Here is a 20,538-nt window from a genome sequence, read left to right as displayed (position 1 = left end):
TGTTTGTACAGATAGTACTGTAGTTCCTACAGTGTACTCAAGTGTGACTAAACTCACCCACTGACTTTCAGTTCCAAGATATTATGGTTGCTGGCTCTGAGAAGTTTGGTCATTACTTAAAAATAGACAGGCCAAACTACAGTAAGAGTTTAACAACTTTTTTTTTTCTCTATTCTTTTTGTATTTTGAGTTGACATTTCTTGTATTTATTGACATTCCAATGTTCTGTGTGGGTTTTTTTTTCATTAATACTGTAATTTGAAATGTTGAGACCATAAATAAAAGTTTACCTTGTATGCAAGCTCTCATTTTGTTTAACTTTTTTACTCATGACTCTCAGATAAACACTTATCACAATGCAGCCTCAAGTTACCTGATGACCTCAGGATTAGAGCTACGGGTGTCCTGGTCAGATGTTATGCCCTTGACTTAATAGTATTACAATGCAACATAACCAAGACTCAGTTTCTTGTTCCGCTATATGTGCATATGACTGCACTGTTGAATTTGTAATCTTTTGATTTGGGCATAAGGAAATGAATGGAAGAGCAAATGCGGATTGTTTGATGGACTGGCTTTAAACTAGCAGCCATAATTCCAGAAGGTGGCAGTAGTGAAGCACAAGCTGCTCCCGATTACACTGAACAATACCATATGATTTTTAGATTCTGCAAAATGACTGGAAATCTTAAGGCTTGATCATTTATGGTCATTCATAAATTTATGGCTTTTGTTTGACTACACTAAAAACCTCAATTTTGTAAAACTTGTGCACATGCATTTACAGGATAGAATTTATGGAACTTTAAATGTCCCACACATATCCCTGTCTTTGAGGGGTAACCCAGTTTCTTTCCAGAGTAAATCGGGAAGTACAAAAGTAAGGATGAAGAGGAGAAAGGTAGTTGGTCCAGATGACATTCCAATAGAGGCATGGAAATGTCTTGGGAGAGATGGCAGTGGAATTTCTAATCAGATTGTTTAATAAAATCTTGTAAAAGAGGATGCCTGAGGAGTGGACACAATTTACCAAAATTGGAGCAACTTGACTGTACAAAATGAAACTGACCTTTGTCACCATTCTTTGTTTTTATCCTGTAACTCCATAGAATTCAGTCACAGATAGTCCAAACTATACCTTTTTGGAATCTTTATGATCAGGCAAATAATGTGGAATATTTTTCAATATGATTGGAGCATCTTTTAATTTTGACCTCTGTGTAATTCTTCAATTGACCCCTACCTGACCACCGATTGAAAAGTCAAGCGGCCAATCTCTTGGAAAAAAACAAAACGGAGTGTCTAAGGAGTATTTCTGCCGAATTTGATGCTTTTATCACATTTGCATAATTGTTTCAGTTATCTGCTGCACTAAATGGACAGGATTGGGAGTAAACGTAGGACAGCTCAGGTGGGGCAGTTTGGAAACAAAGTCAGAGAGGTGATATTGAGATGGTTTGGACATGTGCAGAGGAGGGACCCAGGGTATATAGGGAGAAGGATGGAGCCACCAGGCAGGAGAAGAGGGAGACCAAAGAGGAGGTTTATGGTAGAGGTGGGCAGATCGATCCTAATATCGATACCAACACTGGTATTGATATTGAACGATCCTAGTGTAAAAAGATCGATAGTCAAGCTTTTTTTCTCTCCCGCATGCGCTGATTCATCAAAGTCTACTCTCTGTAAGAGCAGCACTGCGCTGTGTCACACAATACGGAGCAGCGCACCCTTGTATTGTGGTTTGTCAGCCCTCTACCTCAGGAGATTTTGTTTTGTGTTGAGTGATATTTTTTTAAACAAAAATGTTGATTGTGATAAAGTATTTTGTTGTCGCGTACAATGTTTGGTGAAATTCTATCCTAGGTCTTTTGGATCCTTTGGCTCTATGAAGCTTAAATATGAAAAAGTATCGGTATCGATATCGGCGATACTGGGCCTGTATTTACTATTGGATCAATACCAAAATTCCCAGTATCGCCCACCTCTGGTTTATGGATGTGCTGAGGGAGAACATGTCGATGGTTGGGAAGATACAAAGGAAAGATTGATCTGCTGTTTGCTCATCCTGTGATGGGGACACAGAATTCATTGTAGCGCTCGACGAGTCACACCGATCCGTTAGAGTCAGCTGACCCGCAACAGCCAATCACACACTGAGGGACAGGCTGACCCACCCCGCTCCGCCCCGCCCGCCGTCTGAGTGCGTTGCCCAGAGAGTTTGTGGAGGGGAGCGAGGACGGCAACCGTTCATACCATGCCGAATAAAGCCAAAAAAGAGAAGGTGAGTCAGAAAATTAGAGACAGAAGTGGTGGTGAATGCAGCTGAATTTCGTTATATTTACTGACGAGACGGCCTCGTTAGTAGATATTCGCCGCAGTGTCCCATCACATTATGCTCCCACACCAGCTAGCCGCTATCCCAGGCAACATGTTAGCATCGCATCCGTCGCGCTGCCTCATTTAAACACCGCTCCGTTATCCAGAAGTGGAGTCAGAGTCACACTTATAATTTCTCACACACTCCCTGTTTATTTGTCAGGAGATTTTAGCAGGCCGCATCTTTTATGAAGCTACAAACTCGACTTGTGAATGCTACGAACTATGGAGCAGCTAAGCTAGTAGCAAACCTGGGTGGGCAGGCTGAGATTTGTGCTGCATTCAAAACCACACTGATAAAATTTCTTAACCTGTTAAAGACTTAACCTAACCTTTTTTTTTTTCCCTTCCAGGAGTCTTCAAAATCGAGTAAAATGGCAAAGAGTGGGCAGGAGAACTCTGATCATGAGGTAACTCAGAACCTTTTCCACAGAAGCTTCTTGGATCTGTACGTGTTGTGCAAAAAAAGGAAGAATTATGTCACCTAAAATTTGAACAGAATTGGAATGTTTTTCCAAAATAAGCAGCCAATGTTGTAGCTGGATCGGTCTGCCTGTAAACTAGTCTCTGGGACCTTTCCTACCCCATGAGCAAGCACATTGGGGCGTCTTCAGCAGTTTTTGGATGACCGGATGAAACCTCAGCCAGAGCCGACTCAATGGATTGACCATCTGCTATGGTTTTATGAACAAGACAAAACACAAGGCACAGCATATATTTAACAGAACATGCATGAACAAAAACAACAAAAAAATGCTGTGACTGAACAGACTATGAATTATTCATTATTTGCAGTAGTAGGACATAGGTGAGAATTAGAAGCCTGTAGAAAGCAGGGTGTGTTAGTGGGTCAGTCCCCGTGGTGTTTCCACGCCAGTCGCCAAAGGCAAGAGAGTTTCCAAAGCCCACTCTGTAAAAGCAGGACTCCAGATTGTGCAGATGGACCGGTCCGATTGGGGTTGTATTATTCCGATTGGACACTGGATATGTGGGATGACGTAACCAAAGAGAATGACGGTTACCTAACTTCAGATGAACATTATTTATCACTCCTGTTTGTCATACTTTGATAATGATAAAATGCTCTTTGTGATTGTGGATAACTGTTTAAGGTTGCTTTCTTCAGGTGACGCTGTGTTCTTAAAATGATTTTGAGTGCATGCGTGCGAGTGTGAGAGAGATGCACTCATACAACATGGAGGGATCGGAATTGGGAGGCCGGCATTGTCGAGATTAATAGGGATATAGTGTGGTCCAGAAGGGATTTTTCATTTCAGATGAGGACATATCTGCCATCAACAACGTAGTTTAAGCTAATTGAGAAGGATACTTTCTACTCAAGTATTTTAATTCCTGACTTCAGTTTGTGTTTCAGCACGCTGAATACACTCGGCTAACAGACTTGTTTTTTTTTTTCATATACCTATCCCTTGTAGATAAAGATTTTGGGAGTATATATGAATCACCCCGTTTGTCTGACCATGATATTTGTTGATGCGGCTCCTCTTCATCCAGTTTTAATGAAAAGCCACTAAACAATTGCCACTATGAAGATGTGCATGATGGAAAATGTCGGTTTGCCTGGCATCTTCATTTTTCCGTTACGTTTTCCAGTTGCTTGTCCTGAGATTGACCAGGTTGTTAATTCAGCTATTTCATCAGATTTATGACCACTAATGCAGGTTAAGGTACTTGTCAGAACAGGGGTAGGAGGGCACATTTTGGAATCTTCCTCACAGACCTCTAATTTGTTTTGTTTTTATAATCTCAAAATTAAAATGTTTGGTGTCAAGCTCATGGACCTATGGGCCATCTGATCCTTCTGTTTTTTTTTTTGTTTTTTTTAATTAAGCTAATACATCACAAGCATATGTCTTGCAGTGGTTTAATATTATTGCCATCATATACAAATATTACTTGTTGCCTCAGGGGTCATTGTTCTTATTATCATAAAATAGAAGTTGGCAAACAGTGCTGACTCACTGAGCTCTTAGAACACCGTGAGCAGCAGTCTGTTTTACTGATGCCCTGTGGTTACATAAAAGGAAATGCAGGTTGATGCATTTGATTTATTGATAAAGCAACAGCGGCTTTGTGATTGAATGACTACTTCGATCTGGATAGCTCAACATGGAGTGCAGTAACCCCCCCACCCCCAGTCATGTTTCATATCTCATATTTGTTGATAAACTGGTGTGAAAATATGTGGATGATTTCAGTTTTGGGCACCAGCCAATGAGTTCATTTCTCAAAGGAATGTCTCTTGACTCACTGACTTGGTCCCACTGATGTAATCCATAATAATACATATGTTCAAAAAATTCCAAGTCCAGACTGGGAGCATGAGCCTTTAGAGTGTCGCCACATCCACCATACGATGGAACCATCCAGGCAAACAGCCGCCCCACCCTAACTTCCTGAGTGTAGCCATCTGCCTGTTGTAGCCAGGCAGTATGTAGATTTACCGCTTGGCCTTCTCAAGTTGCCTGGGTTTTCAGCTCTGAAACACCTGTGCACTACATCATGCACAGTGAAGTGCAGCATGGCTTTAGTTTTATAGCTGACATTCCCTCACAATGCATGTAGACCACCTCATCTGAATCTCCAGAAGTGACTAGTCCTTTGACGCTACGGAATTCCCCTAGTGCCCAAGTATTCTCTGTACAGACATGGTACCAAAGACATGCAGTTGTTGGCTCCGATCAATGGTTAGAGGTCACTTCTAGCAATCATAAAGTAAGACCAGAACCCAGAAGTCTTGGACTTTGCCAAGCAACTTCCACCATCATTGTGACTGTATAAGCTCATGCCAGATGACTCTTGATCTCAAAGGCCAAGGACCCAAAGACATGAATGTGACTACTGAAATAAGTGAATTTGTTTACAGGTTCATCACTTAAACCATAAATAGATACATTTTTGTGGATGAGCCCAGGAGGGTATTTAAAGCCTGGATGTTTGGTCTTGATCCCAGACACTCTGACTCCTCACTCAGCTTCTCAAGAGATGCAGTCAGGGTATCCATAGATTCAACAAAGATCACATCATCATCATCATCATCTGATAAGTCAAGGTTGGAGACCTTTCCTCTCCAACAAAGACACTTCAGCTACCTTATTCAGTATCCAGTTCATGCAACATTGAACAGATTATAATTGCAACACATCCCTGATGAACACCAGAATTCACCAAGTCGTATAGCATGTCAGGAAAGTATTCACAGCACTTCACTTTTTCCATATTTTATGTTACAGCCTTATTCCAAAATGGAGTAAATTCATTTTTCCCTCAAAAATTCTACTCACAATACCCCATAATGACAACATGAAAAAAACTTTTGAAATTTTTGCAAATTCATATATATATATATATATATATATATATATATATATATGGGGGGGGGTGCAGCCTTAAGTCTTCTTGTATATGATGCCACAAGTTTGGTGCACTTATCTTTGGGCATTTTTGCTCATTCCTCTTTGCAGCACCGTTTCATCAGGTTGCGGGGGGGGGGCTGCGTCGGTGCAGCCATTTTCAAATCACAGGATGTCCCACAGGGCAGCTCAATCACCTGAATCCTTTACATTTATACTGAAATGAAACTTCACATTATTCATTGGTGACGGTGTAGGAAGTGCACACTTTTGCATAATTGTGTACTTTGCTGCTCACCCATGAAAAGCAACACAAAGCAAATTAAACTTGTATTCTGACTTTGTCATACATAATAAATGTCTGACTCACTCTGAGACAACACCAGAACTTAGTTAGCGCTGTGCTATCGGTGTTGATGAATGAATCTCAGCCTGTGTGCAACCAGCCTGTCACCTTTCATAAACTTACATTGGAGCCCTTTTTTTTAGCTCTCTTTCTGCAACAAAAATGTCATTAGGTTAACATGCTGTTTGCACTTCATGCATGCACTGTGACAAACCGCTGTCTCGTAGAGGACTTTTTCCTAAGAAGAGAGAATAACTCTCTTCTTGCCACCACTTTAGTCCTGTTTGACTCGTGTTCTCTTTCCCTCAGTGTAACCAACACAGGATTTGTCTCTCTGTTCATCAGAACTCAAACAGGAAGTCTGGCAATAATGTTCCTCCAACCACTCAGCTGCTGAAGGGGAAGCAGCCAGGTTCTCAGACACCTGTCAAAAAGGACAAGAGACAGAGCTCATCTCGGTTCAGCTTGAGCAACAACAGGGAGCTGCAGAAACTCCCAGCTTTCAAAGGTAAAGCTGCCAGAGTTTTGACCCTGTGACATACACATACAGTATTTCTAAAGCGGTTGGAGGGTAATGTTTTGCACCAAACATAATAGAGAAACTAGCACATTGGGTAGTGTTTGTAAAATAGGTAGCTGACAGTTTTCAAGGGTGGTAATGGATTTTACAAATGTTGTTGTTATCTGATATCTGTAATTTCTCCAAAATGTGGATTCCATCTCTTATCATTCGCTTTGGGATGAATTTATTGTGCAGCGCATCAAGTTTTTGTTTTTTGTCCCCCACTAGCTTAAGGCCAAAAGGGGGATTATGTCGTGGCTCTGTTTGTCACTCACTCAAAGGGTATAAGCGTTCTAAAATCAACTCCCCTCACCATTTTGGGATTATTTTTGTGAAATTTGGCACAAGTAATTATAAAGGTTGATAATACATATATTATCACATCATTTGAGTTGGGTCCGTTTTATCAGAGTTATGCTCCTTGATTAATAATTCTAGACACCTGCCAGTTTCATGAGTGGGGGGTCTGCATTCTGAAATCAACTCCTTTCTCATTTGATCAAACTTGGTACAAGTCCTTGTTATAGGTTGGTAATATGCATATTTTAATATTGTACCAGATTGACATATTATGGCCTTTGATTAATAAACCTAGTCACCTGCCAGTTTCATGAGTTGGTGTCTGCATTTTGAAATCAACTGTCAAGTATCTTGAAATGCAGGTACTTGTACCAAAGCAGCATTTGCCAGAGGGGGATATTGTGCACTCAGAGCACTCTTGTTTGTTTTTTCTTTGTTTTTATGTCACACGGTGTGTGGAACCAGACTGCCTTCAAAATTTAGTAAATTTTAGTTTTTATTTTTGCACAAATGATGGCATCTCATACATCCTCACTCTGTGCAGATTTGAAATCATTGTACACATTATGGCTATTCGGCAAACATTATCTGTGAAAACATCAACTTTTGTCATAAGTTGGTGGCGTTTTCTGTCTAAACGTAAAAGCAGACTGACCTCATACGGGGACAGTGACTCGAATACATATCAGTACTCTCACTTTTAGGTTCAGGTTTCTGAAGAAAATGAGCAATTAATTCCATTAATGCTTCCAAAGTTTCTGAGTTAAATAATCCCATCACTGGCTTCAACAGGCTGTTTCCTCCGTTTCATTTAGACACAGCACGCTGGAGCGTGTGGCCACGCCTCCTCCTGTATTGAAGGGGAGAAAGACCCCGCCTTCCTGCACAAATCATCAAATTGGTGGAACACAGTCTGTGGAAATTAGATGAAATGTCGATGATTTATGGAAACAAATACACGTGTGCATCATTGTGCTGTGTATTCTGCATGCAGTACTGCACACCAAACCATCACGCACATACCGTACGGTTCAATACAAATGGATGCGTTGTGACACGCCTACTCCAGACAGATTTGCCATACTGTTCGCGTTTCTTAAAGATTGATATAAATGAAGTCCACTTTATATTTAGTTACTTCGAAATGGTTGCATATCCATTCCCCGACTTGTTAAATAAAGTCTGTAAAAGCGATGATTGTTTTTACTAATTCTGCAAGTGTTTGTTTTTGCATTATTATTCTGTTTAATTCATGTCATATTGTAGAGATTTGTTTTTAGAGTTCAAAGGGCATGCATTTATAGATTTTAATACCACAAATCTGAATTCTTGTTTTTCTTAAATTTGATGTCATGAAACAAAACGTGCAAAAGCGCATGAGTGCACAATCCTTTTCAGAGCAGTGCATTTGAATGCTCCCTGAGCACTGAAATGTCTATGAACGTCTCCTGCTGGAGTCGCTCTCATTTTAATACTAAGCCGAGCACGTCATTATGTAGTACGTGGAAACAAAAGGAGGATGTACATGGACTTTGCACTGGATTTAACACAAGGGTCTATATTTAGTGGTAATCCAGAGATAAAGCTTTAATTCCACAGCCCTTGTATTTCAGAATGTTGTCTGTGATAAGCAATGTGTGGCATCTGTGCTGCAGCTTCCCTCACCACTTGCACAGAAATCTGGCACATCCTGACAGACACATGACGACATTTGTTGTAATGAATAATACTAATAGTGGAATATTACCAGATGGAACAGGGAGTATGTGGGGCAGAAACTGCTGCCAGGATTACTCCTCTGAATATATATGCATTAATGTGCACCATGATCCTGCCTCAGATTTATTCTTGGGCTTTGGGGAACTTGTACTTAATGAAAATTAACAAATCTGTAGCTGTTAAGATTTTTTAAAGGTGCCAACATTATAACTGATAGTGGAAGTGAGTCATTGACTGTACAATGTAATAAAAGGCTGCTTATCGGTGCAATACAAAGTTGTAAACAAGGATTGTTTCACCCTGATATGTTTGGGAACTTGCCAAATCATACGAAAAATGGACAAAACTGATCCAGAGTGGTGAGATTTTTATTTTTTTAATTGTAATCATACCATTAGTGTCCTTGAGCAAGAAAACTGCTTAACCTTGTTGCATGTTGACCCAACATAAAACATGCAGAAAAGATCTTGAGAAACAAAAATGGCAATTGCATAAAGTAGCCAAACAATTCTTTGTGTGGGTAATTACTGAGTAATCGGACAAAACAGTCTTATCGGGTGGACTTTATTCAACTTTCAGCATGTTCTGTATTCAGTCTGTCTCGGCGTTGCCATTAGGTTCGCCATCTGTCAAGAAACCAATAAGCATAACTTGATATCTCACGAAAACGTCAGGCTTCCCACAAGCCGAGAGCTGCGATAGCTTTGTGCAAATGCTCTCCCACAGTGGCACGGTCTATGTTATCAGTTGGTCCTGTCCAAACAGGTTCCCCGCTTGGCCTGTTTTCATTCCGTTCCTGTTCATCACACATGTCCAGGAGCCTTTTCCTTCAGAGTCACAAGGCCGAAGCACGTCCAGAGAGAACCGTGACTCGGGGCACGCTGTCCCACATAATTACCACCAAAACCAGAGTGTTGTTGGCATGTAGAATTTAAGTCTTCTAAATCCTGCAACAGTTTGATTGCTGTGGACGTTCTGGCATGGTTGGTGAGCTGCTGCTTGTCTGTGGTGTTTTGGCAGAAGTACACACAGAAGTTGTTTAGGTTTGTGAATGTTTGAATGTGGTTGCTCTGTAAGTGTCAAAAAGCACAGAACATTTGTTTTCTATCTCTATTTGCTACTCTCTAGCTTTGACATATCTGTCCCATAGGGTTTGTCTCCATCTGCTGGTGAGAGTATTAAGTGCAAGTCTTATGGGCTACCTGATATATTATTAAGCCATGCATTTGCAGCAATGTGGGAATTACAGTGGATGATAATTAAATGTCTTAGCTTGTTAGTAATTACTCTGTGTCCAGAAATTAAGACCGCTAGTACTGTAAATTACTTTTAAAATATGCGCAATTTTAAAACATCTGTCAGAGTTGTTGCATAAAACATTAGCTAGGTTTTGATAGCCATAGATAACATCATTATTTATTGTGGCTCATATCAGTAAAGTGACAGTCAGTGTTTTTCCTCAATTTCTTGCACTGTGATATGTGAGGGGAAAGTTTACATTTTGGAATGTATTCACTTTCCCACTGTTGCCAAGTGCTTGCTCACAGGGGGTCGTTTTGACTGTTGGGGTTTTTCCGTAATTATTGTATGGCCTTGCCTTACAATATAAAGCGCCTTGGGGCAACTGTTTGTTGTGATTTGGCGCTATATAAATAAAACTGATTTATCAACTAAGTTGTTGATATTGCAAGACAGAATCTCTGTTCTGTCACAGGATAACACGCAGAGATTAGTAATTTACTTTACTTAAATTAAACTATTTTGGGACAACTTTGATAATATAACTGTTGAAATTATTCATCAACATACTGTTTTTCTAACATCAAGATTTTCAGTGTTACAATGGTTGGACAAAACACAATATGAAAGCTGTGAATGCAATTTTCAGGCACATTGTGGTAGTTCAGGTCTGAATGAAGTTTCAGAGATGCTTTTTCTTTGTATGTTAGCAATTATTTGCCTGTTACAGATCAATACACAAGGTAATACTGCAATTGATGGTCTGAACTAAGGGAATGATTGTTGGAATTGTATTTAAGAAAAACATAGATTCTAAGATGTGATTGTAAGTATTATAAGTATTTTTGTTGGACAATATTAGTCCAATTGTACAATTATTTCCCAGAAATAATTGAAATCAGTGACTTTTTTGTCTTTTTTTTGTCACTGATAATGCAAGTAACGATAAAGTATTATTATAATTATAAGAAACTTCACATGCTGGAATTGGAATGTGTAAATGTATGGTAATATCCAAAATAAATATAAAACAAAAATAATAAATAACATGACTCTCTTACTCTGTTTAAAAAAAAAACAACAAAAAAAAACAGCAACAAGAATTTCAGTAAACGGAGACTATAAACGTTTTGACATACTGGCTCATTTGCGTTAATAGACTTGCTTCTGTCGTTTGGCCTCAACCCAAAAGTTTCGACACCAGTGCTGTGGAGTATAACTTTGAAACAAGTCCTTTTAGATTTATTGTTCCAAACTGTTGTGTAGTTTTTGGGGTAAATCAGCCTTGATGAGTATGTTAGCTTGGTGTATGTGTTCATGTAATAGAAATTATTTTTGTTCACTAGCACTGAGAAGGTTGTTATTGTTAAAGTGCATTGAGGTTGTCAGCCTTTACCGTGCAAATTCTGCAGCAGGTCTTAATAAAATACAGTGACAGGAAGTGATCTATTTGGTGCTGTTCAGTTTTTGTAACATTTTGCACATATCTAAATCCAGCTGGGGTGTTCGTGGCCTTGGCAGAGGTGTGCGCTCTGAGTGTCCCTCTAGTTTCTGTTACACTCCTCCCTTTGTTTTTTTTCCCCATGTAACCCTGCACAACACAGGCATACCGATTTTCTGTCGCCTCTTTTGCTCTATGACTGCATTGTTTACCGCTCCAGATTCTGTCGGAACGCGGCACGCCACATATGCACATCCTGTGTTTCTTGTATAGCGACTTCCTGTTTCTCTGCCGCATGCGCCTGTGCTCAGGCTGTGTCTCGGAGAGCCATCTGTCACGCAAGCACTCGCTCATGCACATGCATGCACAGTTGACTGTGTATTGTCTCATGCACTCCTCCGCTGAGCTGCTTTTGTTGGTGCATTGTTGCGTCGCTGCCTGTATGAGCTACAGCCTGTGGTGTTGCGATTTCTTATGTGTCCCATCAGGTGTGTTGTTGGGGTTTTCTCAGCTGTTGTCACCCCATGAGGAGTGAGAATGTGTGTTTTCTAACTCTCTTCTCTAGTTATGCGGTGCGCTTTAAACTGTTGACAGACGTAGCCCGTCGTTGCTCCAATCACAGTAAAAGTCCCGCCCCTCCCCCCGTCGTCCCACCAGCCAATCCCTGCCTTCGTGTTTATTTATTCTGAGTGCGAGCTCATGTGATTGCAGCCAGCCAACCGGGCGGCCGCTGTCTGGAATGACATCACTAACTAGCTGGTTCCCTCCAGCAGCAGGGGAGCTTCATTTTCTGCTCCGAGTGTTCATGTTAAAATGGAGGCTGGCTCCTCGCCTTAGCCCAGGCTGCCCTCTCCTCCCCCGTCTCCTACCTCAGCTCCCTGATGTTGGCATGTGCCGGAGCTACCAGTGAGATGGTTCTGGATGCACCAAGTTCCAACGGGCCTTTCCAGCCTATGGCCCTCATGCATTTTAGAGGTGAGGGTAAGAATTTTGTGTCTTCTTCTGCTGTATGTATCAAAGGGGAGGTTGGGCATAAAATACTGTTGCCATTTAGCAGCAGCTGCTCAGCTGAATTTTGCAGGAAAAAATGTTGAGGGTTTTGATTTTTTTTTTTTTTTCTTTTCTCATCCCCAAGAAGTTGCTGGAAGATAGTGGGTGTTTGTCCTCTTTATTGCTGGAGGCACGAGTATTTTTGGAAGAGGAAGCAGGAGATTTTTGTTTGCATGATGAAGGCTCCTGCCAGAGCATTTCATAGCTTCAGGAAGGGAGAGGGAGGTTACAGTGAGAAGGGGTTGCTAGGTTTGAACCTCCCATCCCCCCCATCCAGACTTGTGATGTCATAGGAAGTGAGGTCAGAGCTCGCTGTTGCTGTTTACATGTCCATATGGTGTTAATATACAGAAAATTGCAAGTGGAAATGCTTTATTTCCATTCTAGCTTGAAGCTAAGTGAACCCGTAAAGCAAAACTCGCAAATGATAACAAGCATTTCACTTGTATGTTGTTTCACATGCATGTTTTATAAATTGGCATAATTACAGCCACATTTAGGGCAAATTTGTTTTAAATAGCTTTTTTTTTTTTTTTCTTTGTCTTTTCTTTTGACCCAACTACTGATTCATGTGGACTAGTAAACACCGTGCTAGCTGATTTGCCGTTAGGAGCGATGTGTGTGTGTTGCTGGTTTCCTGTGCGTGCGCTTTAGCCTTTAGATAAGTAAAGGTTAGTTGCCCAGTCATGCGGCGAAGTCCGCCAGTGAAGCCTGCAGTTGCACAGCGTGTCTCTTAATATTCCAGGGCTGTTCAGAAACCTTAGTGCCGTTGTGTAACAAGAGCTGGTTAGGCCTCGGCGGAATGATATGTCCGCACAGGTGGACCTCCTCCTCCCCACCTGCCAGTTACTGACCATTTCTGTCTAGGTGTGCTGGCTAAAACTACTTGCTGATGATCCACAGATCATTTCCATCATTCTTCCATTCTTCCATTATTTAATTATAAAGTCATAAAGTCCTTCACTTGTACCACTCAGCATATTCAGTGTTTTGTTTAAAGCCCTTAATGTATGTAGAAGCTGCAGCACTGATGTCTCACCTTTGAATTTTATTTTATTTTTATTTGCTTGCTAAAATAATTTCTTAAGTTGCACGAGGACGACCGAGCACATCATCTGGTTTTGCAGTTTTTTGTGTAGTGCGAGACACTGAAGTCCACTATGAAAGAAACTTGAGTTGTCATTTGTGACTATATCACGGTGTTGTTGTTTATCTGTGCTTTCTGGCACGACCGGTGTAGCTGGGGTTGTGTGTTGCGCACTTTAGTTTTGTGCATTGGCCCAGTTCCGTGTCAGTTCTTAAATAGTTTTGATTATTCTGGTTTGACATCCTGTCACTCACTTTCATCTTGTTGTACACCTAACCAAGGCGTCGCTATCTGTTCATCTGAGGATTTATATTGTTACAAATGTGGCTGTTGGTCAGATAAAACAACGGCATGCTGTGAGAAATTGTATTGTACATTTTTTCAAGATTTCTTGCCGTTTTTAGAGAATGCAAATGACATATTTCTTTCATGAGACTAATCATCAGCAGCAGCCTGACTGTTAATTATTTTCCCCTTTTATTTTTGCAAGTATAATGACTCTAAATGGATTTTTTGTACTCTTTGCATTTTGCCACCTCCACCGAATGAACTGTGAATGCGGTGCTGTCCAAAAGCCATTCATTAATTTTTATTTAGAATCTGCAGTGTGTTCTCTCTGCTCTTAAACTGCTATCATCCAGCTTTTACGAGGTCGGACTAACACAGATTTGTTGGCCGCAGCTGATGAAGTGACACATCAGCAGCATATGATTCCAGTGTAACAATACAACAGCAGGCTGCCTGCATCTGTCTCTGTGTCGGTGTCCATGGTGATGTCCACACGAGGCCGTTTAAAGGAAAGTCAACACTTATTCATAAACCATAGGCTGATATATAATTGAACACTGGCCTACTTATCGAGCAGGTGGATCTGTAGTGTAGGAATTGGACCGCCAACCTGTAGACAGGGGTTCAACTCCAGGTTTGTTCAGTGGGAGTCCTAAAGTCTCATCCACTTCACGGTCCGGTATCCAGTAGAGCCCGACCGATATGGATTTTTTTTGAGGCCGATAACAATATTTGGATGAAAAAAATGCAGATAATCAATAAATCGGCTGATTTGCTGATATATCAGCTGATATATATATTTTTTTTTTAATGAATAAAATGTTCTTTTTTGGACTCTTAACAAAAAAGGTATGAGCTAAAAGCTGAAGCTTTGTCCTCATATTGATTAACTTTATAACAGAAGAATTTTCAAGTTCAAAAAATGCAATCAAGAATTAAACCTTTGTGAAATTAGCAAATACATATCCTTAAAGTTGTGAAATACATCTGATCTTACAACATAAACTGAGCAATCAAACTGAGTTGAACTGAAACGGGAAAAATGTGGGGTGAATGTAATCGCAAAGTTATTACAAACAACATCCTTATAAACTTACTTGTATGCTTTTGTCAGCCAATCAGTGCAGTGTGACAGCGAACTACTGGGGCCGGTGATGAACACATTTAAGCAGGGGTGTAAGCAGCTCTCAGTTGAATGGAGTCAGAGCTCCATCTACTGGACAAAGGGTGCAAGGACATTTTACATTGCAGACACAAACATTATTTCAGTAACTGTTCTGTTTATGAGAAATTATCGGCGTTCTATCGGCAAAATTTCGGCCGATAGTGTGTACCTTGAAAAGGGCTTATATCGGCCGATAATATCGGCCCGCCGATATATCGGTCGGGCTCTAGTATCCAGGGATAAGCACCATCCTGGTCGGACTTGGGGCCTTTCCTTTGCTTCATAAGTACATCCATCATGATATTCTTCCAACAGGCATTCTTATATCTGTGGACTGTTCCATATACCAGGTCAGCAGAGCTGAGGAAGTGACTTCATTGATGACTTTACTCTTAAGCTAGCTACGCTCGCAGCCACTTTATTAGGTACACCTGTTCAATTGCTTGTTAACACAAATAGATAAATAGCCAGTCACATGGCAGCAACTCAGTACATTTAGGCATCTAGATGTAGTGAAGATGAGAAGATCTAGGCTTGCTGAAGTTCAAACCGAGCATCAGAATAGGGAAGAAAGTGGATATGAGGTTGAACGTGGAATGGTTGTTCGTGCCAGGCGGGCTGCTCTCAGTATTTCAGAAACTGCTGATCTACTGTGATTTTCACTCACAACCATCTCTAGGGTTTACAGAAAATGAGCTGAAAAAGAGAAGATATCCAGTGAGCAGCAGTTGTGTGGACGAAAATGCCTCGTTGAGGTCAGGTGAGAGGAGACTGGGCGACTGCATGATGCTGTCATGACCATATGGACCAACATCTCTGAGGAATGTTTCCAACACCTTGCTGAATCTATGCCGCAAAGAATTAAGGCAGTTCTGAAGGCAAAAGTGGGTCCAACTTGGTACTAGCAAGGTGTACCTAATGAAGTGGTCGGCAACAGCATTATCAAATAAAATGTTTGCACGTGGTGTAGGTTATATTTGTTTGAATACAACTACCGGTGTCGCTGACTGAACGGTCCCCCCTAAAAATCGGTCCGCCCTGCCTTCACTGCGCATGTCATTAGCCGCGGTTCACGGATTATCACTTAGTTTCTGCTTCAAACTGCGCTCCAGTCATCATCTATCTCAGCGAAAGATATCTGAAGCTTTTGTACAACTATCATTTCCACATAAATTCAGCATTATTTCATCATAAAAGACAGGATGTGATCAGAGCGCTGAGGTTACACAAGCTGCTAGCTGCTGCGCTTCAGTCATTTCAAAGCTTTAGAGTATCGCCTTGTTTCTGCTTAAAACTGACTTTAGAATGATTTAAGAGGTTTTACCTTTATCATCTGATGAAGCAGTTAATCCATTTGATTGCTTTGGGTGAAGAGACTCTGTCTTAGATGAAAAGAAAAAAAAAATCTGCCAGTGGTGTAAGAAAAATTTACTTGGTTAGAATTTTCAAAACTAGTAACATGTCTAGGCACTGAATAATCAAAATGTGCCTTAAAACTAGACAATTCTTATTTTATGATTAGCCTCTGTCTTAAAATAAGGAAAATAATCTTGTTCCTTTGCTTGGATTATTTGAAGTCCATTGCTTTTCCTTGTTACTGGTTAAATACAGCTTGATTTTAGGTGGAAAAAAACTTAAGAAAAAGATACATTTTCCCAAAATTTCTTAAAAAAATGCTTGACAAGATTTTCTATTTAGACAAAAATGTAGTCATTTTTACTTAGATATCAATTTTTTTTCCAGTGTAATATTGTGTAAATGTTCTACTTTATGTAGAAATTGCTGGTTTTTATCAATTGTATTTTATACTGATTGTTTTCATGCATTGAATCGATGTGTTGGATGATTTGTAGGTATACGAGGTCTGTCAATAAAGTAAAGGTCCTTTTTATTTTTTTCAAAAACTATATGGATTTCATTCATGTTTTTACGTCAGACATGCTTGAACCCTCGTGCGCATGCGTGAGTTTTTCCACGCCTGTCGGTGACGTCATTCGCCTGTGAGCACGCCTTGGGAAGGAGTGGTCTCGCCCCCTCGTCGGATTTTCATTGTCTGGAAATGGCGGAATGAAAAGGACTTTTTTTCCATCAGAATTTTTTCAGAAGCTGTTAGACTGGCACCTGGAAACCATTCGAAACATTTATCTGGCTTTCGGTGAAAATTGTACGGGCTTCACAGAGAATAAGGTCATGGGATAATAAGAGGACACGTTTGGACATGTCTATCTCGGCTTTCAATGCTTACCAGTCCAGTAAGTGTCAGAGAAATTGTGGAGAGCTGGACATGTCCAAACTTGTCCTCTGACACGCCAAAACGGATGTGTTCCTTTGTCTCGCTTCCAAAGCGAATTGGTCATGACGCGCGAAGCCTCCGTGCGGCTTTCCATGACAAAATCTCTTGTTAAAAGTGAAATCTGCTGGAAAATGGCTAATGTCCAGCTCTTGTGATAACCAGAGAAAGAGCACACAACGGTCTCCTATCCACAGAACCATCCCTTTAGAAATGGTCCGGTGGCTTGTGCTGCGTCGTTGCAGCTCGGAGCATGGCGCACCGAGCGTCCTTAAAGGGGTCCTTAAAGCTGTACTAACAGACCTTATTCTCTGTGAAGCCTGTAAAATTTTCACCGAAAGCCAGATAAATGTTTCGAATGGTTTCCAGGTGCCAGTCTCTAACAGCTTCTGAAAAAATTCTGATGGAAAAAAAGTCCTTTTCATTCCGCCATTTCCAGACAATGAAAATCCGACGAGGGGGCGGGACCACTCCTTCCCAAGGCGTGCTCACAGGCGAATGACGTCACCGACAGGCGTGGAAAAACTCACGCATGCGCACGAGGGTTCAAGCATGTCTGACGTTAAAACATATGAATGAAATCCATATTGTTTTTGAAAAAATAAAAAAGGACCGTTACTTTATTGACAGACCTCGTAGTTTTTTTTCCAGGCAGGTCTTGTGGAGCGGTAAATGTATGCAGAGCATTGTGTTGACAGATTTGCTGCAGGCAGTGTGACACACTGTCACGGTTGTTGCCGGAGGCAGCGACAGACCTTTCTTCATCAGTGATCTGGCAGTGACACGGGCTTTATAAGGTCAAATTCGTGCTTTGTGAGGATTTAAGCGGCTGCATGCTACCACATAAACTCCACAGCTGTACGCTGCAGCTGTGCAAAAAACCTGTAGCTACATGAAATGTATGTTGGAGCTTTTTGATTTATCACTGCGTGGGTTTCTGTATGACTTGCTTTAGGTAACATTCTTGATCAGTTATTGCTTGTTTTTCTCACTGTGAGAGGAGGATATTCTGTATTCACTGCTGTTATTGTGTGGAACAGTTTTCTCTGTCTTGTCGCAGAAGTGGTTCCACTTTGCTGTAAGAAAAGAACCACCTTTCACCCACGTCATTGTCAGAATCATTAACTCCCATCTTCTCCCTCGGTCTCGCAGATGTTCCCCCCGCAGAGCAGGAGAAGCTGTTTATCCAGAAGCTCCGGCAGTGCTGCGTCCTCTTTGATTTTGTCTCGGACCCGCTCAGTGACCTAAAATGGAAGGAAGTGAAACGGGCCGCGCTGAGCGAGATGGTGGAGTACATCACTCACAACAGGAACGTCATCACCGAGCCAATCTACCCAGAGGTGGTTCACATGGTCAGTATAAATGCAGTGGGCTTCAACACACGTTCACATGGCAACAAGTGCTGGAGCGTTTGCAGAATTGCTCAGAACCTATTAATCAATTGAAACTTGATATAAAAATTGAGGTTAGGAGTCAAGAGTGTCTGGGTTTGTGATACTTCTGCAGGAGCGCATAGGTCAGAGTCTTGAGGATCCTGGGGCCTGCTGTCTTTCTAGATGGTTTTAAGACTTGGATGCTAGCCTGTGACCTAAGGAGATGACTAGAAGTCCTTGTGTACTGCGCAATAACTTGTGTGTCAATCGGTTACTTGTGGAGACTCAGATGATGTGTGCTACTTGTTTCGTTCCTACCACATATGCGTGTGTGTCCATTTTTCAGTTGTGAGATAAAAATAAAACAGCCCGTGCAGTACACGATGACAAAAGGCTTCTGAGAGTCTGCCTGGTGTCCCAAAACTGTAAAATATTAAACCATACTAAAGACTCAACAGCTTCCTGATTTGCCAAGAAAGTGCAGCATTTGCAGCATTCCACAGCTGAACACATATCTGATAGCATTAGTATCATGCTGTGCTTTTTTTTTTTTTTTTTTTTAATGAATCCTTATTGCCACAGGCAGAGCCGGTCTAGGAATTACTCGAGTATGTGTTCATGTGGTCGACATGTGCATGATATCTTGAAAAATACTTTGTGTATCAAGCTGGAACTTGGTGCATAATGTCACTTTGCAAAGATCTCTGGGAAGTTTGATGTTGTACTCTTGATGCAGGTGTGCGTTTTTATCTGCTGATATACACTGCAGGCAATATCGAGGTCAGGCCCCTATTTTGTCTATGAAGTTGGTATAGTAATTATTGTGACAGGCTGAGCAATAGGCAGGTTTTGAAATTTGGAATTCTATTTAATTTGATTGAATGAACATCACTTTTTGGGGTAATGGGTGGGGGGTGCACAGCATTTACACAGCGTGTCTCAATATTTCAGGGCTGTTCGTGTTTTGTAAGTATATTTGCTCTACAAAACACTTATGCAGCGGTTAATATGACAGTTGTGATTACTTGTTGAATTTGTACACTGCAAAACCTGTCCCTCTCAAAATAAGACAAATAATCCCAAATTTAGCCAAATGGTCTTTTATTGAGCAAAAATAAAAATCTGCCAGTGGGGTAAGAAAAATTTACTTGGTTAGAATTCTCAAAACTAGCAAAATGTCTCCGCAGTAAGTAATCAACATGTGCCTTAAAACTAGACAGAATTCTTATTTTAAAATTAGACTTTGTCTTAAAATAAGGAAAATAAGCTTGTGCATTGCTTTTCCTTGTTACTGGTCAAATACAGCTTGATTTTAGCTGGAAAAACTTATGTATATAATATAATACAAATATAAATTTCTTATGTAAAAATGACAAGATTTTCTATTTAGACAAAATTTGGTCACATTTCTTTTAAGAAGTCTTTTTTTTTTCACTTAGATGGTGCATTTTGATTCTAATTGTGGCCATCAGAGGGCAGAGTGTTTGAAAACCTGTCTTTATGTTTAATATTGAATTTTTGTCCACAAGTTTAGCTTTTATAGACCTCTCAGTTTTTGTTCATTGGATGTTGGGTGGATTATGGAAAATTCGGAGCAGTTGTGGTTGAATTTACAAGTGATTTCAAACGTTAGGTGAAGAAGAGCGAAACAGGCCCTGCTCTACGCGATGATACAATACTGGCGTATCATAGATATCAAGTGCAGCACACACAGTACGCGCTTTGCAGCAGAATATGACCTCATCTATAGTGTGGGGTGCTAAAACATTTATATGAAGCTAAATTTTGATATGTATAGCGCTGGAAATGCTACTGTGTGTGTGTGAACAAGATTGAATTTATTTGCACATTTGATTAATTAGGCCCCACTTTTGATTGCTGTTAGTGCGCTGGTTTCCAAAACAAGAAGGTTCCTGGTTTAAGACCAC

At 40.7% G+C, this 20,538-nt stretch overlaps 1 protein-coding gene across 4 annotated transcripts in view; it reads left to right on the top strand.

Annotated features, from left to right (window-relative positions):
- The first annotated feature begins 2,185 nt into the window (after positions 1 to 2,185).
- Positions 2,186 to 20,538, top strand: part of ppp2r5cb (protein phosphatase 2, regulatory subunit B', gamma b) — a 28,491-nt gene continuing 10,138 nt past the window's right edge. For 2 of the 4 annotated variants that reach the window (XM_034161740.1, XM_034161739.1), the window contains exons 1-2: positions 12,090 to 12,332; positions 18,390 to 18,589. In XM_034161740.1, the coding sequence (XP_034017631.1) occupies positions 12,239 to 12,332; positions 18,390 to 18,589 (294 nt within the window). In that variant the 5' untranslated portion in view covers positions 12,090 to 12,238. Of the gene's footprint in view, positions 2,282 to 2,729; positions 2,787 to 6,441; positions 6,605 to 12,089; positions 12,333 to 18,389; positions 18,590 to 20,538 lie in introns of those variants that run through there. The other 2 variants (XM_034161738.1, XM_034161737.1) reach the window with 2 other exon arrangements.

This window comes from Thalassophryne amazonica, chromosome 21, assembly GCF_902500255.1.
Source record: "Thalassophryne amazonica chromosome 21, fThaAma1.1, whole genome shotgun sequence".
Lineage (NCBI taxonomy): Eukaryota > Metazoa > Chordata > Actinopteri > Batrachoidiformes > Batrachoididae > Thalassophryne > Thalassophryne amazonica.
This window is presented reverse-complemented; position numbering and strand designations above follow the sequence as displayed.